The following is a 21,539-nucleotide window of genomic DNA, read 5'->3' as shown; positions in this document are numbered from 1 at the left end:
GACAAAACAGTCATCTCACAATGTGTCTGACTTCCTTATGTTGACTATAACTCTCACAGACAACCTCACACAAGAGGTTTTCTTGAAAAAGAATGTCAGTTTTTATGTTATTATCGGAACTTATGGCTCAAACCAGCCTTTAATTTATTCAAGTTGTGAGGATTATTTGTGATTAGTATTGGACCTAGCCCAGTTTTCCAGTCATGTATATTCCACATGTTCCTAAATGAATGCCTTTGCAGGAATACTTTACCAGTGAAACTGCCGACCACAAAACAAGCTTTTGTCATAAATAATTTTGACAGAATGAGTTGCGGCATAACAGAGAAAAACATAACAAGATTTTTTTTGCATTTGGTTAACCATTCTGGTGGGAAAAAAGATCAATTTAAAATGATGACTGTATCGTTAAATTCATACAACCAGCACAACACTGGCTGCATTCAATGGCTGTAGCAATAGCGGGTTTTCAATCACATTGTGTTTGCTACCCATTAAGCCCGATCGTCGGTCTGTTTTACCCACCCAGTGTGGAAAAATTCCAGGACATAAACCGGAAAACTTGCATTACCTCACACATTACATTTCAGAAATTCATGTTAAGTCTTTAGCTTTAAAGCAAAAAAGCAAAAAAGCAACAAAAACCCCTATATATACACACACACACACACACATATATATATGTGTATATCCGTGTATCATATATACATATATATATTATATATATATAGTATCTGTTAAGATGAGACTATACGAATTGTAGGAAGGCTGATAGGGATCTTTTTTTGTAACGGCAAAGTTTTAAAAAACTTACTAGCTGAGATTAGAGCTGCCTAAACACTGGCAACCATAGTCCTTTATAATCCTTCTTATCTTTTATAAACATCAAAACACAAAGTAAAACTTCCTGTGTTCCCTTGTCGACCGGCTACTTGAAGCTTTCTTGTAATTTCTGACGGCTAAAAGAGACCAAGACTCCTCTTGCAGAGAGTGCAGCAGCAGCAGCAGCAGCAGTTCAGTAAGAATTAAAGACAAAAAGAAAATCCAGCTTTCACGTCCTGTTTAGTCCAAAATGCAGGGGAAGTTCAACAAGCATGCAGTAACACCGGGAGCTTCTACACTGGCAGCATTTCCACTTTGACACTTTTTCTTCATGTTGTCTGCATTGGAACATTGCATCTGTAGCCTTCTGTGGGAGAAAACAGGGATGAAGAGGAGTAAAAACACTTCATGTGTCTCCAAAACGTGGCTGTGAAGCTGTTCCTCCAATGTATTCAGCAGGGACGGCACAGCGGCCTCCATAAAAAGTGGAAGATGTAGCTACTGCCATGGCCGCTGTGGTGTCGGGTTGGGGTTGGGGTAGATAGGCGCTGGTGTTGGGTGCGGGTAGGCGGGCACAGATGTGTTAGGGTTGGGTGGGTACGTCGGGGTAGGATACTGCGGCATGATGTGAGGCTGACCGTGGGTGCTCGTGTGGGCTGGTGAGGAGGCAGAGGAAGAGGAGGCAGGGAGGTGGAGGTAGAGGGGGGCAGATGGAGCAGAAGGGGCAGAAGGTGCTGTTGGAGTCGGAACCCTCTGCAGGACAACATGTGGGTAAAGCTGAGACTCGGAGCGGTAAAGTCCAGGCAGAGAGGCCTTCAGCAAACTCTCCTGACTCCTTTGTGAGACACAGAAAGAGAGCAAGAAAGTCACATCAGCAAGAAGTTAGAACTTTTAGGATTAGATAGACCGTGATGTGAGTTGCCAGCTTACCTCTGGTAACCCCTGTTCTCATATCCACCGAGCCCTCCAGTCAGGTAGAGGGGGCTGTCAGGAGCCAGGCGGGGGTTCATTCTCTGGGAGAGATGGAAGATTTTGGGAGGAGGAAAAGCTTCCCAATCTCCCTCTTCTCTCTCCAGCCAACACTCGCTGCGACGGGCCGAACGCTTCTCTCTGCGCCTGAGGAAGACAAACCCATCAGGACCCATCAGTTATCGATTTAGCTCTTTATCAGCTCTTTTATGGGGCGTTTCCACCAGTATGTCAGTTCAGTTCAGTTCAGTACACATTTTTATGCATTTCCATGGTAAAAAGTTGTGGATGGTGCCTTTAGTATCTTTGGAACCCTTCCCATTTTTGGTCACCTCTGTGCTTGGCATCTAGCACACTGATCTGGTACAAAAGGGTGGAGCTAGAAACCCTGCAGTCCTTTGATTGGTCAGTAGAGGATTAACACTCTGCTCAGAGCTGAGCGTGGCGGGTTTAGCCATTGTTCACACCGTGACAAGTTTCATACATTAGTAAGCTCTAAGTATAAAATGAAAGGATATTTTGCAGCCATTAGCAGTGTCTGGAGACTGAGAAAAAAACTACTTTAATCAATAAACTTTAATTTACTGTGCAGACAACACACCTTAAATTTCAATATGACAACTTTTTTTAAATGTGTTTTTATTGTCTTTCTTGGATGGCATACACTTTTAGTAATAAATGGATCTTCAAGTGTTTAAAGAGTTTATATTTACTGCGACCGGATTATGTGAACAGCATATTCTAGTCCTCACCAGCGTCATCATTCCTATGCGCTCCAGCCGCTTTAAATCCCTGCTCTTGCCTGACAAGGAATCAGTGTAGAAATCCCCGTCCACATGTAAGAGTACTATCTGTGGTGGAAAGGCTACACAGATCTAGGGTCTAGGTAGCTTTTCATACGTGTTACTTTTGGTTCCAAAGGCACTATACCGAGGCCTTTAATGGAAATGCAGCTTGTAAAACAATCTGGTCATGGTCGTAGTTACTAAACTGCTTCTCCATTCTTACAACTCAAGTTGGTAATTGGACCAGCAACAATGACTGGCACATGTAAGAGGAGGTCTTGGCTTGGATATGTGTTATCCAAATATCCGCTGGAACCGGAACCCCCAAAATTTGGCCATTGCCCTCAGAGGCTAAATCACTGTTGTACCTATAGCCATTGGGTTCAGGGAATATTTTTTACTTTTGGCAACCTTCTTTCCCTACCTGCTCCGCCCATCCTTCTTGGTTCGGTCTCGACTGGATCGTTCCTGCAGGCAGCAGATGAGGAAGGACAGGGACATGGCAAGGATGACAATGCCACTCACCACTGAAGCCAACACAGCCACTCTCAGACCACGGTCCTCGGGTCTGGGGATCGCTGAGGGGGGAGTGAAATTACATTTTAAAAGATTGACTGTCAAGATTGACTGTCAAGTGATCAGTAGTGGCCAGATTAATCTGCTCACCTTCACAGACAGGCAGATAGTTGCTCCACTGCGGTTTGCCATTCCTGACATTGCAGTAGATTTTGTCGCTGCCGACTAGCTGGTATCCCTCTCTGCACCAGAAGGCCAAAACGCTACCGATCGACACACCTGTGCCGCTTTCTACGTAAAAGGAGCCACGGCGTGGTGGCAGGACAGGGATACAGGACATACCTGAAGAGAGAGGGGACAAAACAGAGGGTCACTTCATAGAGCAACAAAACACTTTGTGATTGGGAGTTGATGACTTACATAATGAAGAACGGTGGTTTTGATTTATGAGGGCTCATCTGTGTTCAGAATTTGCTCCTGATACACCTTCATATTTACAGTACAGACATAACAATTATCTTCCAATCACAGAGAATGGGTGTTTGATTGTATTGTAATTACTGCCTCTCTTTGATTCTGACACACTTATGTTTTTTTCAATCCAATGTAGCCATTGGAAAATTTTAGTTTTTTTTTTTACCAGGTTGCTGTTGTGCAGCTGCCTCGATGTTTACCTATTGAAAATAATGCATCAGAAGTATACAGCCCACATGGGGCGCCTGGTGGCTCGGTGTATGGAGCGGGCGCCCCATGTATAGAGGCTGTGTCCTCACCGCAGCAGCCGTGGGTTCAACTCCAGCCTCAGCCCTTTGCTGCATGTCATTCCCTCTCTCTCTCCCCATTTCACACTTGTGCTGTCCTTTCAATTAAAGGCAAAACACCCAAAAAATACATAATTGGTAAAGCTGCAATCACATAACCAATGCAGTGACGGAAGTAGTGTAAAGAGTGAAAGTCCATGGTGGGATGTAGATTGGGGTAGTGGTTGGGTCAAACAAACACAGGACTTTCCTCCATACGACTGATGTTTGTAACCAAGTAAACTGACTTATTTTAAGATGCGTCATCACAATGCCTGTTTTCCCAAACCTAACCTGCACAACTTTACTTTCTTAAACCTAACTTAACTTGTTCAATCCTAACTTACATAAACGTTTGTGCTTAAACCTAACCAGCATAACTTTACCTGCCAAAACATAATCTATGTGACTTTAAGTGTATGTAACATGATGACTATCAATCATGATTTTCTAAACATAACCTAGGTACCTTTACTTTCTTAAACCTTTCCCAACCGACATAACTTTACATCCCATAACCTAACCTACGTAACTTTATGTCAAGCATGTAATGTGATGATGACCAATTATGACTGTTTCCCTAAACCTAACATACGTAACTATACATTAAGTACATAACGTGAGGACCAACCGTTACTGTTTACCTAACCCTAACATACATAACTTAACGTTAAGAATGTAATGTGATGACATATTTTGTGCGGCATTAATAAATAAGACATTATATGTGTTTTTTTATGAGGATACATTGTTTCAACATTGTTTGAGATTCAAACTCTACAAACTCTGTCCCACTACCTTTTTCTAACCTTTTTCATTGTCTCTTTCTGACTCTTTCTACACCTCTATCCCACACCTCCCTGTCTTTGTTTTTCTTTTCTTCTCTCTCTTTTCTCTGCACTCTCTTGTCAAACACAGACGAAGCTCGGTTCAGAGTGTCTGTTATCTTTGCTGGGAGCCTGAGATTAGCACTTCCACCGGATAGACAGACAGAGAGATGGAGAGAGGGAGAGACAGAAAGCACTATTTTTATCTTCCTTATGCTACAATACCTCTGAGGGGTCGTCTCGTGATACAGCAGCTATTGTTAGATTGTGCTGCAGGGATTTTTGAGGTTCTCAGGAAATCTCATGTAAACCCACAGCGTCGCCACTCACACAAAACATCCGGCATTTTTGTGAAAGATCTCACTCATATTGAGAATAAGTATGGTTTAGTTCTGCACAGTTGCACAAAGTGATCGCATGATATCTGCAGTGGGTTGACAGGGTCATTGATTAATGCTGATGACTCAGCAATTACTTGGCCAGCTGCTGAGATTTCTGGCTTTTAAAACCCCCCTGACTCATGCCATGTTTTAGCCAATATATAAGACATTAAATAAAAAAAAAATGGACTTAGAATAAAAGCAGCGGATAGTAGTGGGAACTACATAAACCCAAACTTGCTTAATTACAAGAGTAGATATGTTGTGATTTGGTAAAATGCATCTTCACCTTAATCCTTCATAGACGCAAACATCCACCAAGACAAATTAAACCATTAAGTCACCAGATGTTTCAATATAATGCAGTTGTAAAAATGATGCATTTGAAGATGCATTAATACATATCTTTTTTGACCACTGGGGAGCAGCGTAACAAACTGTAAACAGTAACGGCCAGAGGGGCATGTGATGCTGCAGTTTGCTTTGCTGTGTCAGTATTAGTGTAATCTGTGTGTGTGTGTGTGTGTGTGTGTGTGAGAGAGAGAGAGGGAGGCAGAGAGATGTCATCCCACAATAAGACCCTGTGAACATGCAAGCTGCTCTCTGCTGATTAGGAACGACAGATGGGAGGATTTCTGCAGTGGCAGAGACAGAGAGGGAGAGGATCCTGTGATCCTGTGTGAAGATGACAGCATCCCCTCCCTCTCCCACACACACGCACACACGCACACAGATATACACATCAGGGCACACACAGCGGACACGTGCGTAATGGGTACAGTACAGGGAAACAAGGACAGGCTGACTCTGTTTTTAAAGGGGAAACTAAAAGCCATTTTGTTTCCTCTGAGATATATTTTACTGACGCTATCACTGAGTATATGTGTGTGTGTGTGTGTGTGTGTGTGTGTGTGTGTGTGTATCTAGAATAAAATGTTAGCATTGTGCATTTCTGTGGAACACAGATATGTTGCATTTGTACATTTCATATGTATGGAGTGGTTTAGATTACATGTGAGTTTCTCAGGAGGAGGTAATGGTGGAGGGTTTGACGTGGGTGAGACAGTTTTTTAATGGCAGGTCGGGACCTTTCCAATCATGTTAGTAGCTACAAAAACGTGCATTTTTTTCGTGCAAATTCAGGACATTTCCAGCTGTGTGTGTAGTGACAAAAGCAGGTATTATTTTAATAAGAGTTCATGACATTTCCAGCTGTGTTTGTAGTGTCCAAAGTTTTTGTTTTTTTTAAAGCAAGTTTGAGATGTGTTCAGACATATTTGTAGTGACAAAAAGTAAGTATTTTTGAAGAAGGGTCAGGACATTTCCAGCACTGTTTGTGGCAACCAGACCGGGTATTTTAATCTAAAACATGATGTTTTCCTAACCAAGAAGATATTGTGCCTAGCATGCAGAATTTCAACATATCCACTACATATACAAATGTAAGTGTACAATGCCAAGACAGATACAGTGATCCATTTCTGCATAACATTTTATTAACTTTGTCTCTCAGAGCACAACAATATATATTTCTTTACCTTCGGTAAGTAATGACTTTGACCGACAACTTTCTGATGATATCACTTGTACCTTTGCTCCACCCAGGGATCTCTACTACAGTCAGACTTAAAGCAATGGCAGGGATAAACATGACCCATACAGTGAAAGAGAAGGGTGGACTATAAAAAGTTTGAGTAAGTTTTAAAGAGGATTGGACATTTGATCTACCAGTGCCAAGCTCCTTTTTTGTTTTCACAAATGACAGGATTATATTACTTTTAAACAGCAACAGTTTTGTTGCTGTTTAAAAGTAATATAATCCTGTCATTTGTGTTTGAGAGATTTAAATCTCTTGAGGAAAGAATACTAAGGAGTGAAATTTGCATTTGAAAGACAGCGATATGATATTGTTTAATTAAAATGAGGTGGTTTTAATTATCATTTGAGATTTATCTGGTGAGTTTATCAGACCTCATTTCAGTAGCAGGAGCTGTCTATAATGATCTACTATAAAGACTTCCACATGGCGCAGAACAGCAGAGTTATCTATTTGCAGGGGATGTGGATATTTATAATTAGATGGTACGGTAAATTAACTTTCAATGATGTTTTCATTGCTGCATCACAAGGATTTATAGCATAGCTTCAGATTTCTGATTGGACTTCATATTTAAAGGAGCTGTATGCGACATTCAGAACTGATCAATGGTTCAGAGCCTGAGCCTGCATGGTTTGCATGCGGCCCTCAACATAGGGATGGCTAAGCCAGCGGCTAGCAGCTAACAGTGTGAATGGTGCTTACAATTACAACAGTGACAAAGCTGATGGTGTTAACCTGGGTGGGAATTACACTTTCATGAAGTGAAGTTGTAAACATTGTAATATTGTCATATAAGTTTTTATAGCAAACATGCTCGCTAGCAGTTGTCTATATGAATATCCAGCAGACATGTGGCATTGATTTTGAGTAATTTCTGGACACCGGAAGTTAAACACTTGCTTCCATTTTACCTTTGTTTTGGTATCCACCAATCCCCGATATCACTATCTGGCATTTTAGTTGCTAAATGCACTATGTTTAACACGTAGCCAATACTTTTGTCTGGCTGTTGTTGGTGCTGTGGAAGTAGCGTACTGTGGAATTATTGGAAATCTTCCACTAAAAACAGCTGCGTGCTGAAGCTATAATTTGATGTGATTATTGATTATGATAGCAAACCAAAAGAGGAAACTTGTCTGCTGTAGTACTACAACAATGAACTGAAAATGCAAATACACTAAGCAGAGCTGAGGGGAATTGCATAGTTGGGTGATAATTCTCTCACCATCCATATAAATAGTTTAATATTTATATCACAGTAACAAACTGTTTTTATACCAACATTAGTACATTAGGTAATGTACTGTACATGCACTGTATGTGTTCTGAAAACTTACACCAGGTGCACCTCTTAAGCTTCCTCTCTCACAAACACACACACACACACACACACACACACACATTCATGCCTGCAACAGAAAAAGCCTTTACCTCCATAAAGGCAGATAAAATATTGAACATATTACGTGACAGTGTGTGTTTTAAGATTCTAGCTGAGGTGTTTTTTAGATGGCTGTTGCCACGCCGCAGCAGGAAGCTCTTTGCCATCCCAGCAAACCTCGAGATGCTAAAGTAACGCCCACCTCCCCTGCCAGTCGACACGCTATAGTAAACAGAAAAAAGGAACAATGATGGCACTGTGGGGCGAACAAACAGAACACCCCCAGTGGAGCCCAGCATCAATAACAACTGGAATTAATGCCAAAAAGATTGAAAATGTGTGTTGCTTTTGGTGTTGTTGATTTTTCTTCACTTCTGGTTGGCTGCAAATAAAGTTGTCTGCACATCAGCAAGCATAGAATTCATAAGGTGCATGAAATCTGTGTTGATGTCCAGGTAGTGTGTGCGTCACACAAAGAGCGAGGCTACGTTGGCTCAGTGTGTGTATGTGTGTGTTAACTCTACGCTCTGTTTGCCCTTTTATGTTAGTTTGGTCCCATTCAGAAAGCTCTCTGTCATCGTGGAAACTGCAGGTTGCCAATCAAGGCGTTCAGCTGCCAGCAGGGTGCTAATACACTTCTGGACCCCACAAACCTGGCAACCCAACACCACCATCCAAACATCCACTCTGCTGTATTCATCTCTAAAACCCTCCCTGCTCAGCTCTGTCAGGGAAGCAAACTCGGAATAGTTTGTGATTAAATAAAGATTAGGCTCTCTGCATTAAAGATTCAAATACGCACATACACATTCACATGCTCAGAACGAATGAACGGAAGAAACACACACTCGCTAGATACACCCATGGCGTGCACACACGTATGCAGACATAGATGTTCCGTAGGCATGCGTGCCATGAACCTTTATTTAAAACCTCACCTGCAAACTCATCATCACATCATTGTTGCATCACCCTAATCAAACAATTCCAAAAAGTTAGATGTTGGAAAATATCCCTTTAAATTATGCTCCACTGATTTAAAGCCCACTATAAACTGCCATCAAAGAACTAGAGGTGACGAAGGCCAACTGTTACGTTGCCTCATGTCGTCTGGGTCTTGGCCAAAAAGTTGCATTGTATGCAACGCAAACACTATAGCCAACGGCCAACTAGTAAGTATGTTCAGTGGCAAAATTTTCATACCAGCAAGTTGTGTTAGTCTGTATTTGGCATTCATAAAGGGACACTGGGAAACTGACAGGATGTATTCAAGACGCTGGTTAACCACCACCATGTGCTTGTGAACAACAACACAGTTGCAAACTGATTCTGCTTAAGAGCTCAGTGGGCTTAAAAGATTGACCTTATCTCATGTAACAAGTTTATTTCAAGTTTATTTATTGACTTTAGCGGTTTGTTGCTTCTCATCTCTTCTGGTGCTCTGAGCTGACCTGCTAATCATAATGATATCATTCACTGACAGGCTCTGACATGGATTCAACGTGCTAAATCTGCTGAAAGAAAGCTGACAAGACCTGACTAGGGCCAACAGTGCAGGACACACTGCAGCCACTAGGGCAACGGATGCTCACCGACAATCTGACATTCATCAATGACCAACATTTGGCTTGGTGTGTGTGCTTTTTTATCGACCTGACACAAAATTTGTAAATGAAAAAAGGTCAAAACATACAGAAAAAGCTTACAGAAATTAAAAAAAACACCTGTGTATGTGTGGACTCGGCTTAAGTATTGTAGTTTTAGAAAGTCAGAGGAAAGAATGGTCCAAATGTATGCATAGAACAGAAGCTGAGATACCATAACTTCTAGCCCTGATATGGGTCAAGCTTCACTGAATAACCCTGGACATACACTGCCTACATTCCCTATAATACAACTTAATTGCACCTTTTTGTTAGACTGCTTCAGAGACACTAGATAAACCAGGACAGCCCACTTCAGATTCATTTTCTGTATCACAGGGATTTCGCCACTGCCCTTTCTTTTTAGGAGAATAGCAGTGTTGCTGAATCTATTCATTCCAAAGGGAAAAGTGAATGAGAGCACAGATTATGACCTTTCAATTACTCCCATTGTCACTGAAGTAAATATTGGATCCATTTGTCGCAAGCTCCAACCCTTCTAAACATGCTGACACTGACGAGGCATTTTTCAAGACGGACAAATCTGTAGAATATTAACTTTGTACGAGACGTGCTCATTGTTTTGGCAACGTACTCTCAAAAGATCTGGCAACAATTGATGTGATCTTACACTCCGTTGATATTAGAAGTTAGATCAGAACATAGAAAAGAATGGGAAAATAATGATAAACAATAATATTGTACCAGATATAGTGTTGTATTGTTTTTAATCCCATCCATATTACATACGAGATGAGGGTATGCAGGGGAGCAACAACCACGCCCAATTGGGAGACCGGAAGTGACATTTTGTATCAGTGGCACAGCTTGTAATGAGTGTCTTTGACTGCTCCTACCTGGTAAACACTCATGTCTTTCAAAAAAGAGATGAAGGGTAGAAGTAGAAAAGAAACAAGCCCTGCAGCACGAACTTCACCATTAGCTAAATAAAATGAAGGAAAGACTTTCATCATCAGTGCTTCGTCAGTTTTCCCTGGATAAATAATGGTTAAAAATAAATTTCATCTGAGTCAGACTTTACCAGACGCTTAAAGTCTGAGTTGAAATTAATGAAAGATGGCATCCTTGGCTGACGGCTGACTAGCTTCATCTCGTTCACCCTCGTGTTCCTGTCTGATTCCTCCTCTTCTTGAGTGTTTTTTGGTCCCTTTGCTCCAGCTGCTCCAGCTTTATGTGATCTGACCTCAAACGAACATCTTGCCTCTCTCTGTCCTCTCCATCAGTGTATCTATTTCTGTGGCACCTCACCGATGCGCGGTATCACAACTGATTACCTAATCCCCCCGGCTCTTGCTCTGCTTGCATTCTGCGTGTGTTCCTGTGCAAACACATAAAGACATGCATGTTTGCCTCTGACATACATTAGTGCTCATGTTAAGTGAGCCTCCAATGCTGGCAGAGTGAATTTCAGTGATCAAGGACATTTTTATGGTTAGATTTCTCTTTTGTTGAGTCAAGACTTGCAGAAAGCAGTGGTAAAAGCTGAAAGGTGATGGAAGTTTTGCTTCAACCAGCAGCTTTGGTTGGATCTGATTGAGTATAATCTCTCAAGTGAAACAGTGCATGGACAGTGGGACTGCCTCTGAACTATTACTGACATGATGGAAGGAAGTAACACTGGTCTCAAAATCCTCAGCTGTACATTGAAGAACAGACCTGGCAGAACCTGGAGTTCAATGTAATTATTAACACAGGAAAAAACAAAACAAAAAAAATGTCACATTTAAGCTAAATGTTTTTTATCAAAGTTACATGACAAGAGATCTTAAATTCCACTTTCCACTTTCTTTTCTTGCGTGTTCAACCACAGAGGCTGTCAACTTTACTTCAAATGGAATAAGTCAACTAAAACTCGTCCTGACATTTTGGGAATGTAGAAAATGAAATCAAAAGTACAAACTGCAGTTGTTGGCAATGGATAAACTCAAAAGAAACATTAATACTTCAGTCACAAAAAGAAAATCTGCAATGACAAGAACATCCAAAGGGGGTTTATGCTAGTTTTGAGAATATTCATATTTAAAAAACTGATTTCAAATTATTGGAAGGAGCTCTGGTGCTAGTTTTTCGTCCATCATTCGCCTCTCACCTAAGACATGATCATGAACTTCCTCATGGGGTTATTTTAAAGGACCTCTACAGGACACTTAGAGCATTACTATAGCAGCAACAAACATTTGCTATACAAAGATATATTGAAGTAACGGCGTCCTGCACAGATGTGTTGTAGTGAGTGTGTTTTTGTGGTAAATGATGTACATTATTCAAAGTCTGTGAGCTGAGCGGAAACTTGCAGGCCAGCAGGAGAAACACTATTGCACATATTCATGTAGCATAGCATAATGCACAACATAACGTGGATGTAAACTCAGGCGCAAAAAACTTTTTTGGCTTAATAGTTACACTTAATAGTGTAGAGCTCTTGTTAAGCAACAAACATTTGCGGAGTTACAGCTATTGGCTTAAGAGTCAAATGAGAAGATCAATACCACTCTCATATTTCTACACCAAATATGTAACTGGAACCAGCAGATGGTTAGCTTATCTTGACTAAACCATGACTGGAAACAGGGAAACAGCTGGCATGGCTCTGTCCAAAGCAGTGGGAAAAGAAGTACCTTAAAGCCTTAGTTGAGTGAAATGCATTGTGTTATTTCTGGGTGTCATTCTGGGCTTTTGCCTTGGAATTTGTATTTTTTTTTTTCCACCTGATAATTTCATTTTTTACCATATTTTGCATATGGAGGAAAATATATGCTATTTCCACCAGGTGCACTGTCACAAACAATGTCACTGCAAATCATTGACCTATCCCAGGCTGTTTATGATTAGGACTGATGATGGTTAGGAAAAATAAACTAAATGAAAGTAGAAAAAATATTAATTCAGAACATTTTTTAAAGCTTGAGTTTGTGTAATATTAAAGCAGGGCCCTAAGGTTTAAATAATAACATGTACAAACAAAACTTTGGCATTTTACAGGTGATTTTGGGCTGTGCTGGACTATTTCCTGTCCAATACCAGAAACTTTCTGGGGTTTCCACTGTTACCTGGAACATACCCCTACGCTGGTAGGCAGGTTTCATTACCTTCGGACAGCTAAGCAATGCGACTGCTGGCTACAGCTTCATTTCCAATGTATAGACACAAGACCCGTATTGACATTACCAAAAGAGGTTTAGTCATGCTTTCATTGATAAGGCACAGCTTTAAACATTTTAGATAAGTTGTGTTTGTCTTCGCTGCCTCTTCATTTTCATTTTGCCCACCCTTTAGTTGTTCCCATCCAGCTTCAGCCGTCAGGACAGAGAGGAGGCTAATTTCAGACTCTCCCTCAGTGACTTTGTTCAGTGAGCTTTGCGAGTTGTAAGCCGTGGGAAGGTAATAATGAAGTTGAGTCACTGCCAGCAACCATATTGGATTGACAGGCAGGAGACAGAAGGAAGTCTTTGTCTGAAGCTCGCCAAGCCTTGAGAGCTCAGGAGTGACGAAAGTGTGTGTCGCTGACAGAAATACCCCTGGCATAGCATGAGTGTGTGCCCTTGGATATTCACTGTGTCCATGCAGAAATTCCTCTCTTGGGCCATGCAGAAATCCAGATGTTGGATATGTTGAACTTAACAGCACTAATGTGAGATAAGTTGTTGAGTTGAGGCTTCCAATGCATTCCAGAAAAAAACAAAAAACTTCAAATAGACAGAAGTAATTGGTTCCAAAATACACTGGACTCTGCGACTAGTGAGTATCAGTATTCCTGGGTGTTGGCGTGTCATTAACAGGATTTCTTGCACTAGAAATAGCCTGGAATAGACAAAGGTAATTGGCTTTGCCTGTCAGTTAATCAGATTAAAGACATTGTAACATTTCACATTTACGTTTTAGGCTTTTGGCTGACAATCTTATCCAAAGAGATTCAGAAGAAAGAATAAGCAGCTTATTCTCATCGTGAGGTAGGTGATGTATCTAAAACTGAACTGTTTTTTGTTTTTGTCCAAGAAGCTGCATTCTTTAAGGATATTCAACCACATGGAACCACAAGAACTTGGTTGTGGTTGGTGATTACTTCGTTGCACACCATTGCACTTGATTTATTTTCCAGTGGGAAGCAATTTAAGAAAGCAGTAGAGGGAGGCTCATTCCCTCTGACACTAAGAGACTGTGAATGACTGAAAACTGTGTGTAAAGTCTGTATTGTAAGTGTTTTTGGACAAAAAATTTAAAGACGAGCTCATTACAGAAAAACCAATACTACATACAGTAAGGATTCACTGTAAACTCCTGCTTGGCCAGATTAAGAGGCAGACTACCTGCTAAGTAACTGATATAGGCCTCATTTTAGGATTAACACTAACATTAACTCTCACACACTGTGTCCAGGTTAATAGGTTGTGTTACCGTGTTAATGTAAAGGCTTAGGGCTTTGCTAAAGCTGAAATAACCACCGCTCATCAGCAGCCTGCCAGGCACTCAATGGGAGATCCACCTGGACACCAGCTGCACCCCTGCAGATTCTCACTCTTATCGCCGACTTGCAAGCAGGTAGTTTGAGGGTTGATAGCTGACTTTGACTTGTGAAGCAAACAAAAATATTGCAAAAAGTAGTATGTAACGACATTTTTCTTTATGCCAGCAATGACCACACATAATTGTGTTTTATACCATTCCATTAATCTTTTTCTTTTGCACACTGTGTAGTATATTGAGAGGAGGTATATTGAGGTATTGTTACACTGTAAAAGGCATGCTGGGCAGAGCTGACACCCTATCGCCTGCTACAGCACATTGACAAACAGATGAGGAAAGAGAGACCTGAGATGTTACATTGTAGAAAACCCCCAAATTTTGAGCATTAATGATTTAACTTTTGGAATGAATGCTTTTTGTCCTGGAAATAGCCTGGCTTTGATTTCATTAAGACCATAAAATTTTCATGCAAACTTTTGCACCCAAATGATGCATATACTCTAGCAATTCTTGAGGATGCAACTCTGCCACGGCAAGTTTATTTCCAACACATTCTCTTTCCAACTCGTCACATAAAGCTGCTCTGTCAGTGACCTTCTGCATCTACTTATGACGTTTTAGGTATCCAGATCCAGATCCAAACAAAACAGTTATGTCAGCAAATGCACATGGTGGGATGACGTCAACTTGGGATGACACAGCCCATTCCAGTTGAATGAGGAAGGTGCATTTTGTCGTCACGCTCGTACACCAAAATCACTGACAGAGTGCTGCTATTTGACGAGTTCAGAGCGAGAATAGGCTGGTATTTCTCAAGAAGTAAAGTGCAAGCAGTACTACTGGAGACTTAGCAATCGTCATGTTCCCTACAGGGACATTTAGAACTGTTAGATGGATGGTGGTAAAATGTTGTACAGACATTCATATTTCTTTCAGGATACATTGTAATTACTTTGGGTGATTTTAGCGCAGTTCCTGCAAAACTAATGACATTCCCATTAACTTCAGCTGTACTTTTTGTTTTGTGCTAAATAGTAAATGTTTGCATGCTAACACAGTTAGAATAGGAACCATATCTACTACACATCAGCGAGTTAATATGGTCATTGTGAGCTTATTAGCATGCTGACATTAGCATACTGTCTACTGTATATTTGACTTTTTGTGAGAATTTTGTGTATAATTTGTGTATGAAATTGCATATATTGTCTTAAATACTGCATGAAAGCTGTTGAAAACTGAAAGATACTGTCAGGGAAGCAAGCTGGACTCTATTGATGTGAGATCAAAAGAAGTAATTATATTCAGCGGTAAGGTGAAGAACAAAGATAAAAAAACTAATAATAATGTATGAAAATGAAAAAGAAAATTCAAAAGCTACTAAAATAATCTTCTTATTCCTCAGAGTTGAGGAAAAACAGAGGAAGAGAAACACACAGATTTAGACCCTACAGGTTACAACTGTGTAAATGCAAACTGATGTAAAAGGAGGAGCACCTGAGGACGAGCTAATCAATAGCTCAACTCCGTTCAATTTACTTCCAGAAACAGGCAGCAGTGAGGATTCCTGGATGAGCTGCATAATGACTCACGGCCCGTATTGATGGAGTCTGAAAGCTCCGGTTTGATCCAGCGCTCCAAGGCTCCGTGTGCTAAACCATCACACGTCTGCTTCACCAGTTTTATCGACTTTTAAAACGGTGGCTTCAGAGGAGAATTTAAGATTGTGTCTTCTCTGCAGACGCTAAGTCTCGATCAGTCCAAGTTGACCTCTGACCTCTCTGGGATAAAGCTTTGAACAAGCTTTGCAAACTACTATGAATTGATACTAAAAATATATCCAGGAGCTGGTTTAATGGCAACTACAGATATAGTCTTGTAAAGGTGCTAAATGTTTAGTGCAGCATTTGCAGTCTGCATTAGCATGATCTTAACCCACATGCTGGACACTGTCACTATAACAGTGATACCCAACTTCGGGAAGTACTTCTGCACAGGCAGTACATGTTGGAAGATTGTGGCCTGGTTTAACTCATTTAGAAAAATAGAAATGCATGTTTAATTAATAAATATTTTTCTACATATTGAGCCAGCTGTAACCCAGTATGAACATTAACATAGCAATTAGGCTGAAAGTAAATGATAAATCAATAACTGGATTAATTGGTTGATATAGAAAGCTAAAGTAATGAATCTACATTTCAAATAGTTCAGCCCATTTGCCAGAGTAAAATATTGGCATTGTTTTTAATGGCACATCAGGACATTTCAAGCTATGTTTGAAACAACCAAATGATGTATTTAAAGCCAAAACCTGATGTTTTCCTCACTCTAATCAAGTGGTTTTGGTGTGTAAACATAATTATGTTAATCACAGCATTGCCACAACATAAAATTCAAAATTGAAACTGAAAGAAAGTTTCAGCTTATCTGCTACATATAAAATGTACAAATTTAACATATAAAATGTACAAACTCAGGTGCTCCGCAACCGCCAAAGAAAGCTAGTAAATAATTTATGGATGCACGGTTGAAACGGTTTACTAGTAATGATGAATCAACTAAAAGTTTTGGAAAAATTCTCTAAATAAATAAAAGTAACAGACAACAATTTAGATTTAAATGACACTATTGATTTGAGTACTAAATGGTTAAAGACAACCTGCTGTCATTTAAAAATAAAATGTTAAAAAAAAGAAAGAAAAAAGAAGAAAAAAGAAAGCAACATCATAATTTAAAATATAATTTTGCTCAATGTCCAAATGGGCCCTTTTTTTAAATTATTTTTTCAACACATTTTTTTAACCTCCAAAAAAGAGAATGTGCTTGAATGTCCAGCTTCTGCACTAGTAATAAACACTGAAGCTTAACGAACCAGCCTAAACATTGACAGTTCAGTTGAACGAAGCATTGTAACAGTATTCAGTTAAATAACGTTAACAGTGTTTAGTTACATTGTTCCTCATCAGATAGGTCTGTAGTGTTACATGTGGGCAGAAAAAGTTGAGCAACCACTGCGATAACATCAACTCTGCCTAGAAAGTCACATTCACAGCATCTTTATTTGGCTGCTTTATAAATCTTCAGTGTCCAAAAGCTCTGCACGTACAAAGGCCTATATTTAACTGGATTTATTTTTGTCCTATAAATGACAACTGAGGCTGGTTTTATACTCAAAAGACTGAAACTAAAATGGCTCAAATGTCCAAACATAAACACAGTATTGCTGCCGTAATCCAGACCTGAAGGAAGGAGTCAAATAGGCTTAAATATGATGGGAAAAAAGTAAACAAAATGAGAAGCGCTGCTTTTATCTGTTAATGCTAGCTGGAATAAGCAGTTTATACTGTCACACACAAACACACACACATCAAATTGGTTTTGTGAACATTGATATTAATCACACCTCCAGGATTTAGATTTTTTTGGAAGAAATAAAAACTGTGGTCTGGCGTAATTCCTGCATGTGGTACGTTGTGTGGCAATACAGCTGATCACCTGTGTGTGTGTGTTTGTGTGTGTGTGTGTGTGTGTGTGTGTGTGTGTGTGTGTGTGTGTGTTATTAAAGTATAAAGTGCTTATTCCTGCTCTGTCAGACACAGAGCTGCCGTTATGAAACGAGCAACTGTGTTGTTTATTCTCTAAACCTTTAAGAAGATTGGTGTCGTTTGGGCTGAGTACGTCCATTTCCAACGTGTGTGTGTGTTATGTGTGTATTAGGCACGTGAGGTTTGCATTTTGTCATCAGCTGTATGCTATTTATGCATACACGTGAGGATATGGGCTGTGTGAGTGAGAAGGGGTGGGCGAGGGACATAAGAATAAATGGGGGAAAACGAAAGAGAGCTAGAGAAACAGTGGAAAGAAACAAAAGAAGTGACAGACACTCAGAAGAAAAAATAAGAGAAAAACAAGGAGTGGGAGAGAAACTAAATGACGGGGAGAAATTAATAGGAAAAAAGAGAAACAGATGAGGCAGAGCTTGGAGAAGATAAACAGGAGAAAGAGAGAGAGAGAGAGAGAGAATAGAAAGAGAGAGGAAATGGACGGAGTGAGTGGAGGAGAAGAGAAAGGCAGCTCATGCTCCAGTGGAGGTGAAGTCATGCGAGCGGTGCTGCAGCTTTCTCTTCAGGCTCAGCAGCTCCAGCCTGGATGTAACGAACTGTCTTTAACAGCATCACCTGCCACCTCACACACACACACACACACACACACAAGCACACCACAATAGCACACAAAAGTGCACATTTGCTTGCTTGCACTCACTCATCTGTTTTCCCAGTATAGCGCACCGTGTCGGACATAAACACGCACATGTAGAAACACTCAGGTTTGTACTTTGATATTCGTATAGACCCTTGACATTTTGATGTAATTTATAACACCACATTCCTAATATTTAAATCCTAAAACAACCCCCGGAAAAAGTGAAGACTCGACAAATTGTCCCCACTATCCAAAAATCTTCTCACTCTCAGAAATGTTCAAGAGAATGCACACATTTGTGCACAGTCATGCAAACTCATCAATCTGCAAACTTGCTTGCAAGTACATAAAAGCATATCTACTATTAATCAATCATCAGAATGCTTTTTGTAGCATGTAAATAAAAAGAAAGAAAAAGCAGAGTGGAGGACTTTGGAGCGAGTTCATCTCCTCTGAGTTGGATGCTCAAGCAAAACAAAAAAAACCCAGCTTGGAAAGATTCCAAATAAACACTGAAATTGTGTTGTGAAATTGTTCCCCTGGCGAACTTTCTTGGGTTAGCCTTCAGGCAAAATTTAGTGCTTTTCAAATCTAAAAGTCCAAATCAAGGTTTGCATTTTTGCTGTGTTGTGTATATTGATCTGGCGTTTGTTTTTACATTTCAATTATGTGAGCGCACTCAAGAACCATATATGACATACCTATGTTCTTTTGCGAGCAGCATCTCCCTCAACTTGACATTGATTGATTTGTAGACCAGCTCTTCTGTCCTCGAGTATTCCCTCTCGCTCATCGTTTCAGAAAATATTTAAGTGTCAGAGGTTTTAAAAGTGTCGTTGGTTTTTCCAACTGACTCATAAAGTCGTCTCCTCCTGTCCCCATGTACTGCCGCTGCTCGTCTTGTTATGCAGCTTTGTTCATTAACAAAATCTACCTACACTGAACATTTAGTGCCACTTGACAACTTTAATAGTAATTTCTCCACTGCTCCAAATGCCAAAACCTGTCTACTCTGAGCACAGTCACTGTCTCTCTCTCTGTCGCTAAACCGCACACACACACACACACACACACACACACACACACACACACACATGCACTGAGGTGCTACATTACTCTTATCACTTGACAACAGTGTGCCAAAAGTTGCTGTAAATGGTCTACAAGTCTGAATCATCCAAAAAATGTTTTCACCTCAAAAATCAGCCAAACAATGATTCAGACCGAGATCACCTCTTTTCATCCGAACATGTTTCAGCTGTTTGGTCCAGACCATTATCCGGAATAGATTCCACACCTGTAATGTAATGTAATGTTGTGCTCAGGTGAAGGTAACAAGAAACATGTATTGATGCGGAAACAGACTTTGACACAACAGGTACAGTTTCAAGAACTTTTAAGACTTGTTATAACTACTCACGCAATTTTCGTAAATCCCAATTTCTGCGCAGGCTTATAATGGCAATAGGAAGCTTCATACCAGGACTTGTCACACTAGGAACCTGTGATGTTAGGGGGTCAACATCTAACTATCTAAATCTATATACTACGGAGTCAGCATTTTTGGTATTGGCAGTCGAACTGTAGTCTGTAACTATAACAGGAACTAATTGCAATGAGTCATTGAAAAATTTGTCAAATCTTTCCTTGATTAAAAGCTCTGTCAGAAAACAGTGAATAATGGCCGTCACAATCACAAACAGTTGACATATTACTCGAATACTTTCTTTTGTCTAAACAACAGGCCAAAAACATTAAGATATGAAGTTTACTGTCACAGAAGACTATGAAAACTTGCAAGTATTCACATTTGAGAAAGTGTTGATGACTAATTGACTAATGGATTCATTAGCTAATTGTTTCAGCTCTAGTCAGAATTTTATGGAGTCATTGAAAGGCAGTATGAGGTATCAACTTGTGCATTGAGTAAACAAACACTACCAAACACTTTTTTCAGTGTAGAACTTTGAAGGAAAAGTTTGGTCCAAACTCTGTGACGTTTGGATGTCATTGCACAAAAGATTTCTTTCGAAGTGGATTCAACTTTGACTCTACGTCTACAGTGGGAAACTTTTTGCACATGAGTAGAAACCACCACAGTGACAGTTGTAGCATGAAAGAAAAGGAAGAAATCGATGGATGATTGTCCGATAGACTAACCTGTATAGTTGCTGGTGGTGCTCTGAGTTGGCAGAGCCTCTGACCGTGCTTCTGTCTGTGCTTCTGTCTGTGCTTCTGTCTGTGTGTCCGTTGGCACCTGGGCTTCGGTCTGCAGGTCTGGTTGCAGCTGGATTGTTGTGCCATTCGTGTCCTCTGGCAGCGACATGGCAACTGTGCTCTGCAAGTCCTCGGGGCTCAGCGTGGAGCCCCTAGCCAGGACCAGAGTACAGAGCAGGGGGCACAGAAGCATCCAGACGTGGGTGCCTGTGCTTTGAGTGGTGGGTCCCACTTTGGGAGACATGGGGTCAGGCAATGAAGAAAGATCTCTGTTAGAGGAAAGAAGGAAGAGGGATTTACAGCCTCATGGTTGAGCGCTTTGACTCGACCAGATAGTACGAGGTGGAATGATCCTTGAGAAGAAAGTTTGGCTTCCTTCGTTCTCTTTTTCCTGTTGTCCGCCTTTGCTTTTCCTCTCCTCTCCCCTTCCCTCTGTTTACTTTTTCTCTTTCTTCTTGTCTGTCCTCCTCTTTTCTTCTCCTCTCCTCATTCCCTTGGCGGAGAGAGGATAACCCCCTCTGCACTCATGATGCTGCTGTGCTGCAAGATGACAGAAAAGAAAAGGAAGTGAAGGAGCGTGAACATTAATGCATGAATGTGTATGGTAGATCCAGCTGTAATCTGCACTCACATGCTGCTGTTTCCTCTCCAGCCCTCTCCTCTCTGTCCCTCAGCTCGTGCTCTCGCTGCTCACTCGGTCCGCTGCTCTCTCTCTCTCCTCCCTGATCTCCCGCTGGCTGACTGAGCTCTTGCATAACAGTAACTCATTCGCTGAGCTGTGCTGAGCTGTAACTCATGCAGCTTTAAGTCCTGATATTCCTGGTTGCTGCTCTTTCCCTCTCTGCCCCTCTCACTATGTCCCCCTCTTACTTACTTGTAGTGTCACTGTATCGACTGTTTGGACAGTC

The 21,539-nt window shown here is 40.7% G+C and overlaps 1 protein-coding gene across 1 annotated transcript; it reads right to left on the bottom strand.

Moving 5' to 3' along the window:
- Positions 1-773: 773 nt before the first annotated feature.
- Positions 774-21,094, bottom strand: zgc:162331 (uncharacterized protein LOC793007 homolog). The gene is made up of 5 exons (XM_042511222.1): positions 20,575-21,094; positions 3,243-3,434; positions 3,001-3,154; positions 1,753-1,938; positions 774-1,657 (listed from the first exon to the last, which is right to left on the bottom strand). The coding sequence occupies exons 1-5, from the start codon at positions 20,873-20,875 to the stop codon at positions 1,321-1,323; spliced, it is 1,170 nt and encodes a 389-aa protein (XP_042367156.1). The 5' UTR covers positions 20,876-21,094; the 3' UTR covers positions 774-1,320.
- Positions 21,095-21,539: the final 445 nt, after the last annotated feature.

This window comes from Plectropomus leopardus, chromosome 22, assembly GCF_008729295.1.
Source record: "Plectropomus leopardus isolate mb chromosome 22, YSFRI_Pleo_2.0, whole genome shotgun sequence".
Lineage (NCBI taxonomy): Eukaryota > Metazoa > Chordata > Actinopteri > Perciformes > Serranidae > Plectropomus > Plectropomus leopardus.
This window is presented reverse-complemented; position numbering and strand designations above follow the sequence as displayed.